This window comes from Trachymyrmex septentrionalis, unplaced genomic scaffold, assembly GCF_001594115.1.
Source record: "Trachymyrmex septentrionalis isolate Tsep2-gDNA-1 unplaced genomic scaffold, Tsep1.0 scaffold78, whole genome shotgun sequence".
NCBI lineage: Eukaryota > Metazoa > Arthropoda > Insecta > Hymenoptera > Formicidae > Trachymyrmex > Trachymyrmex septentrionalis.
Window position 1 is genome coordinate 298,173 of NW_017305967.1, and position 7,657 is coordinate 305,829.

Here is a 7,657-nt window from a genome sequence, read left to right on the forward strand (position 1 = left end):
AAAATGATTGTCGCGCAGAGAACTGGATGTGTACATAAAATCGCGCCAAAACATTATTTAAGCATTAAGATCAGCTCAGGCCGATAAGAGCTTGTTGTTACTTATTCTGAATTCACATTACGGTCTTATAATAATTAATATTAACATTTTAATAATATTTCATAGATATTAAAGGAATAAGAAACGTATAATATCAAGGATATTATACGTATTTATATATTTATATGTATAATTTATATTCGAAAGATTTAGTTATCCTGGGAATGTGTGTGTGTGCAAAGCACAGCAGATATTCCACGTTGAACAGGAAATAACAAAAGTTTTGCGCCGCAGCCGTAAACGCGACGAGACTTTAAACGAGCTTACATAGCGATTATATCAAATATAGTCAGAGTAAAGTGCACCCGTCTCTCGGAAGGCACTCCTTCGTTAATATTGTCCGACGAGGAGAGGCGAGAGGAAGGAATTGGGCCGTAGCGTGGGCCGAAGGCTCGTAGGAAGAAACGCGCTCTCGCGCTCTTCGACCGCGAGACTATATTTAAACGCGCGCTCGTCTAAGATGAATATTTCGAAATTGTTGATTTTAAGGTCGATCGCGCGATAAACGCGTGACGTCTTGACGAGAGCCATTTTGTTCCGATCAATATTTATTCATGCTCTGCCATCGTCGAAAACCGCGCGGTCGTCGGCTCTCGCTTTCGCTTCTTTCAATCATTCTTCCTTACTAGTTGTTTTTTACGCATTCGTATGGTTACTCCTGGCCCGCGTTTTCGGAGATAATCGATATTTCCATCGTACGTAGACACGTAATTCGTATTTGTGATATCGATCTCACGGAAAATCAGGAATCCTCGTGTAACTTTCTAAAACATCAACTAACAGTAACGTAACATCAATGTTTTAATTTCATACTCAACAATTTAATGCTGTTGGGCCACAGCATACAGAAAAACTTAAGCAGTAAAACATAAGCGATAAGGAAATCAATATGTTGAATTTGTTTACTGCTTATATTATGATCTTAAGGTCTGCACCGTGATTGATCAATTTGCTTGCTTACGTTTTACTTAAGTTTTTTTATAGGGATGGACAGGATATCCGGAAAATCCAATATCCGGAATTTTTTTACTATATTCGAGCTAATAGCCGGATATTATTAGTATTCGATATTATATCCTGTTGAAATATCGTATTGACAGTTTGTGTCATTAACGCAGAATTTTATTCTTTTCAGCTGTATTTCTTGTACAGTTCAACTTTCCTCTTTTTCTTTTCACACGTTGGGAAAATAAAGAAAATTATTACCATTATTTTGCCTTTTTTCAAATATCCAGCAGGATATCCGAAGAAATATCCGGTTGAATAATTACCTTACCGGATATCTGACTGGATATCGGATATCAGAAAAGAATTTGTCACCGGATATTCTGTAATTTTAGAATCCGGTGCATCCCTAATCACTGATATATTTTTTAGAGATAACACCGGATATTTGCCACATATTCATTACATTACATTTATATTAAATTTATATATTAAATTACATTGCATTTATATTATTGAATGTGACATTATAATGTAGGGAAGGACGGTGTTATTCCGTCAGTTTCAACTTTACTAACTAAAGTAATACGAAAATTTGCGATAGCAAACAACGTCTCAGTGACGTGCTTGTAATTACATTATACAATCATAATTGCTTCTTGAGAGTACAAGTGCAATCTTTAAATAATCAACATATACTCAGAAACATAAACATTATCGTGAGAAATGGACGAAAAAGTTCGAATCCCGCTCTATCCAACTTAGTTGGTATTAATTGGTATTTACTGCGGGTTTCCAGTGAGATATGTAACGAAATTTTATCGTGAAAGGAGAGACGCAATGAATTCAACCGTGAAAGCTTCCCGGAGTGACGTTAACTGGGCTTATCAATTGCGTGTCATAAAATTAATGTCGAATCGAGGCAAAAGCGATTTGCCGAAAGGACATCGGCAATAATACGGCCAAAAGAGCCACGACAAAACCAACATCGTTCCATAACTCTTTCCAAGTTTATATGTTACGTGCATTATATGTGCACATTACGGGAAGAACGCAAAATGTTTTGCTTGCAGACTGGGGATCGAATGTTTACCGACATCCTAAAATTGAATAGAGTTAAGAATAAGAACAAATGAAATCCGGATGCGGGTGAAGGGAAATTTACATATCGATCTGAGACTGAGACGCGTGAAGTGGACTCACCAAAAACACGAGGCTTATGGCCGCCAGCGAGTACTTGGAGAAGTTGTAACAAAACGTCCCCATTTTGCCCGGATCGAAATGGAACGGGAATAACGAAAACGCGAGATTCTAGCGACAATTCGAATGACCACGCACGGCGCGACGTTTCGACGCGGAACGTCAGCTGCAGCTGGAACACCGTTTCGCGAACGATATACGATCTAACGAATATCGTAAGATCCGTAGGACGCGCGTCCCGCTTTTACCGCCCGCTTCCGTAGACGCGCTCCTCTCTTGGGGGAGATCTCCGACTCGATGGCGGTGAAGGCGGCAGGAAGCGGCGCGACGACGCTTTGCCCTCGCGTCCTCGATACTTGACGGGGATTTACAAGCCAACGCTCGGCGCAACACGACAATCCATCTTCCACCAGCCTTACGCGAGCGACTCCGTCCACGACGCACTTGAATACACTTAAATACACTAGAGAGTGGAGAGTAGAACCGGAGCGGAGCGGAGCAGACGGCGGATTGTTAGTGTCAGTGATCCGGGGGATTGTCCAGTGCAACTAGCGCTACCAGCTGGTGAATACAGAAATTAAAACGATTACATCATCTGTACTGCGCTCGGTAAATGTGCGATGACGATAGTGGTAGCCGATAATTTACCTACTGTCGGTACTTATAATTTACCTACTGTCGTTATTTTATAATTTACCTATTGACAGTACATATATCTTTTTTTTTATTATAGTGGAACGCACCCTTCAGTGCTTTAGGGTATCTATCGTAAAACTTTTTTCCCCAGGATGAAAAATGAAAAGTGAAAAATTTCTCCATTAACTTCAATGGTTAAAATTGTCACTTTCCACTTTTCATCTTAGGCCGGGTTCACACCTTGACGGAAAAGCGAAAAGCAGAAAAGCGGAAGCCAATCGGAATTTGCAGTAGTAGTAGGCAGTACATTTCGCTTGTCTGCTTCTTTCCGCGAGTTCTGATTGGCTTCCGCTTTCCGTTTTTCCATTAAAGTATGAACTCGGCCTTAGAAATAAAGTTTCATGATACTAGAGAAAAACCCGAATTGATATATATATTTATATTGAATATATATATATTTACATTCAATATAAATATATACATCGATTTATATTGAATATGAATACAAATTTATATCGATTTTTATTTATACTTGGTTCATATTGAATCAAATATCGATTTATCGCCTCCCGCCTTGAAAAGTAGACGATGTACCCTAAGAAAAGTGGACGTTGCTATGTAGTTTACATCCACTTTGTCAGAGGGCAGTAGTGCGCGGCATTTTGCGATTACAGGTTTTGGGCTGTCATGTCCTCTCTCAGGTTTCTCTCTGTTGGTACTCAGATGCCGAAGTGGCAAGGTGCGTAGATAGAGAAATGATCCAATGATCGAAGAGACACGTGCGCGCGCATCAGCCGCGCGCTGCGCGGTGGCGCATTATAAATACAACTACTAACTCTTGCTTCGAGCTGAGTGAAGTTGTCAGTGGAATCACAGTAGTCGTATGATGGCGCAGTATGTCGGCCGTTCGCGATTCGCGCCGGCAACAATTCTTTTACTCTTCGTTCCCGTTTACGTCGTCCAGCTAGCGAATGCCGGTCTGCCGACATCGATACCGTTGACGACAACGACGGATGTGGTGATAGTCGCCAATGCCGTTCGTCACGATGATGTTCTACCGCGCGTGGTTCAGCCTACGGTGAATTCGGTGACGATCATTTCGCAGTTGGCACTGCCATTCGGTGCCAACTCCGCCGACGATCGCCAAGTTCCTCATGTCGAGTTCCTCGGCACCGGCCTCGATCGCGATCTTGCAATACGATGGTCGCTGTCGAACCGCGATTGCCCGTACAACACGGACAACACTTTGGATGCGGTATGGACATCGTCAACGGGCACTCGCGCAATCTACAGATTCCGGACAGTTCCGGATGCGAAGATTACAGCCGTCTATTTTTGCCTGAGAGACGACAGCGACGAAAAATGGAACAACCTCGGAAATCGCATTTCTATAAAATACCTCGAACGACCTGAGTAAGTATTCTGTGATAGTTTCCTTTCTATTTAAGTATAACTTTGCGTAACGTTCTCTTCTCTTTCTCTTTTTTTATTTTCTTCATTTTCTTCTTTTCTTCATCTTTTCCTGTATTTTCTTCATTTTTTTTTCTTCTTTATCTTCTCCGTTTCCCTTCATTTTTGCACATACTTTTTCTTCTCCATTATCTTTTTTATTTTTTTATTCCTTTATCTTTTTTGTTTTATTGTCTTTATTTTTTTTCTTTGTTACATACTTTGTTTCATTATATATTTTATTTTATTTTCACTATTATTTCCTTTTTCATTTTATTTTGCTTTATTTTTCTCTTCATAATTTAATTTTTCTTTTTTAAATTTTTTTTTCTTCCTTTATTTTGTTTTTTTTTTTCACTTTCATTTCCTTCTTCTTTTATTCTTATCTTGCACAAATCTGTTGTTCCGTTAATTTTTCCTATACTTGTGTATTTTCCGTTAATTTCTCAGGTTAATTTTTCATTTTCTTTCATGATAAACAAAAAGCAATTTTTTAAAGTAGTTAGGATATATCAAATAATTATCTAAATTAATCACTGAGAGAATATGACTAAGAGTGTCTAAAAACAAACATGAAGTAATAGGAAATATGTAAGTACCATACTGGGCATTAATATTTTAGCAATGATATTAACGATCTTGGGAAATTCTGTCTAATTAAGATTATTACAAACTTGATGCATTGAATTGCACAATTTTCAAATAATTAAATATATATGTAAATGTGTGTGTGTGTGTGTGTGGAGGAAAGGTCCCTATTATGAGATACCGAGTTTATTTTGGATAAATGTTAGAAATCTATGGGCAGAATTTAAAAAATAATAAGTCATTTTGAAGAGAATTTAATAAGCTTTAAGATAATGTTATGTAGAATTTAATTCAAATTTTATTTTTTTTATAAATTAAAGAAATGTAAAAAGTGAGCAAATTGCAAAGTCAAAAAATTGTGCTCCTAATATGAGATGTCCCGAGAAATCGATAAAATGCAAAGTACATCAGTATTGCAATTAAAAAACTTTATTTAATGTTTCTAAAATACAAATAAACACAGCCAGTGCACGTGCAAAATGAGTATACGATGCATTGTAGCTGACTCGTCTTCAAGTAGTTGGAACTAAGCATCGCAGAAATAGGCATTCGATGTTTATTTCGATTGTCCTTTTTATTATTGAACAATAACTTTATACTTCAGCAACGATTTTCACTATGACATAGGAGCATAGGTTATTTCATATTAGAAATAACCTATATCTCATATTACGATTTCTATGCCTTACGATTTTACGATCATCAAATCTAACTTCTATAATTAAGCATTTCAACATATCACGTATTTTTCTATTAGTACGATCTTACTCTATCACCACATGAAGAATTTATTGCCAAATATTTACTTATTAAATAATAAACAAGGTTTAAAAGCTCAACGAAACTTGAAGACATCCAAAATTCTAAAATCTTTTTTTTTGCAACTACTACAGGCATGATCTAATAATGAATTTTCCACTAAATAGTTTTCAATCCAAGAACAATAAATTCATGGTGGAACTAATAAATAGCATTTATTAGTTTAGCGAAAACGCCACTATCTCATAATAGGGAACTTTTCTCTACATATACAATATAATATATATTATATATATTAGTTATACAAATTAATAATTAACTATTTTTTATTAAATTCAATATTTATTTTTGAAACATACTGACATAGTTCAGTCACGAAAATAATCCTTATAATTTTTTTATTATTTTCCTCCACCTTTTTTTAGGCAAGATTCCGATTCAATAGAAAAATAATCTTTACTTGCGATGAATTCATCAAACTATATTTTCTTACTTCAGCAACATTTCTAAATTTTTTGCCAGACTAAAGGCTGCGTTGTGGAAGCGCGTTCAGTGCTATCAGTGCTTTCTATCCTTGTTTTACTTCTAAAGAACGATAAAGGTAGAATGACGCATTAGCGCTGAAAGTGGAACAGCGCAGCGGAACGCAATCTTAGTCTGGCAAAAATTTTAGAAATGTCGATAGCAAAATATCTTCATGAATTTTTTGCAAATAAAGACTAATCTTTTTAACAAGTCAGAATTTAAAAGGTGGAGAAAGATAATAAAAAATGGATTACTTTCATGATTGAATCATGTCGATATGTTTTTCAAAATAATATTGTATTCCATAAAAAATGAAGAATTATTATGTATTTGAAGAATTATTATTTATTTGTACATCTAATATATGTTAATTTAGTAAATTAAAAATTGTACAAAATTGTGTACGTGAGCAGTTTGATAAGTCAGCGACTTATTTTCACTTTCTTTTTTTTTATATGCGACTTACTTTTCAATATAGTCTTCTTTTAAAAGTCATTGACTTGTCAAACTGCTTACGTAAATGTAGTATATATTTCACTATATAATGTAACGGTTTTTAATGTAAAATTTTTTATGTATAACCTTAACCAAAAATATTTGACAACTTATTAATTATTAATTAACTAAAAAATTTATCAAATTTACTGTAAATTATCCTTTGTTTTAAGAATCCTTTACATAATACAAATCACCAATAGAAAACAAAAAATATAGACTGATATTTTTGGCACAGGCTGTATACATATGTTTCACGTTTTGACGCAAATTCCATTTATAACTTTTTCCATTTCTCCAACAGAGATTTTTAAACGACCGCTAATCGTTCTAATTTTCCCATTAGCGTGTCATTCTATTTAAATCTCATAGAACTCGGATCCATGTGGCAACGTTCAAAATATTGTTTTATTAGTGCTTTTAAAACATAGGCATAGGAAACATGGGCGTGCTCAAGGAGGAGCAAAGGCCTCTTTAAATCTTAAAGAACAAAAATAATTATTTAAAAAATTACGTATTTACAGTACAATAAAATTGGAGCTGGAAATTATAGAAAGATTTTTTGAGAATCCAAAACGATCATAGAATAAATTTAAGTTCTTCCAGTTTTCGATGAATCAATTTACAATTTTAAGAGAAACATAAATTAGTAAATTAGATATATGTTGATTTTTATCTGCTAGTAATTAATTGAAAATGATAATTAATTTAAATAATTGATTAAAAATGATATTTAATTAAAAGTGATAATATGAAATAAGTTCATTAGTCCGTACTCCCCTCCCGGTTTAAAAATCTCAATTCCAATTTGACCCTTCCCCCTAAACAAGATCCTAGTTACGTGACAGAGAAATAGTTTGAAATTCCTATAAACAGATAATTCATTACTTTCTACTTCTTCGCCTATATAATCGACTCATTGGCACGAGAATGAAAATGATATGTATATATAATATATATA

General features: G+C 35.0%; 2 protein-coding genes across 2 annotated transcripts in view; one reads left to right on the forward strand and one right to left on the reverse strand.

Moving 5' to 3' along the window:
• LOC108754259 (CD9 antigen-like) overlaps positions 1-2,761 on the reverse strand; it is a 9,080-nt gene extending 6,319 nt beyond the window's left edge. Inside the window, exon 1 of the mRNA XM_018496454.1 lies at positions 2,248-2,761. Within this exon, the coding sequence (XP_018351956.1) occupies positions 2,248-2,310 (63 nt within the window). The 5' untranslated portion in view covers positions 2,311-2,761. The remainder of the gene's footprint in view (positions 1-2,247) is intronic.
• Positions 2,762-3,629: 868 nt separating this feature from the next.
• Positions 3,630-7,657, forward strand: part of LOC108754258 (metal transporter CNNM4) — an 11,402-nt gene continuing 7,374 nt past the window's right edge. Inside the window, exon 1 of the mRNA XM_018496453.1 lies at positions 3,630-4,293. Coding sequence (XP_018351955.1) covers positions 3,764-4,293 — 530 coding nt within the window. The 5' untranslated portion in view covers positions 3,630-3,763. The remainder of the gene's footprint in view (positions 4,294-7,657) is intronic.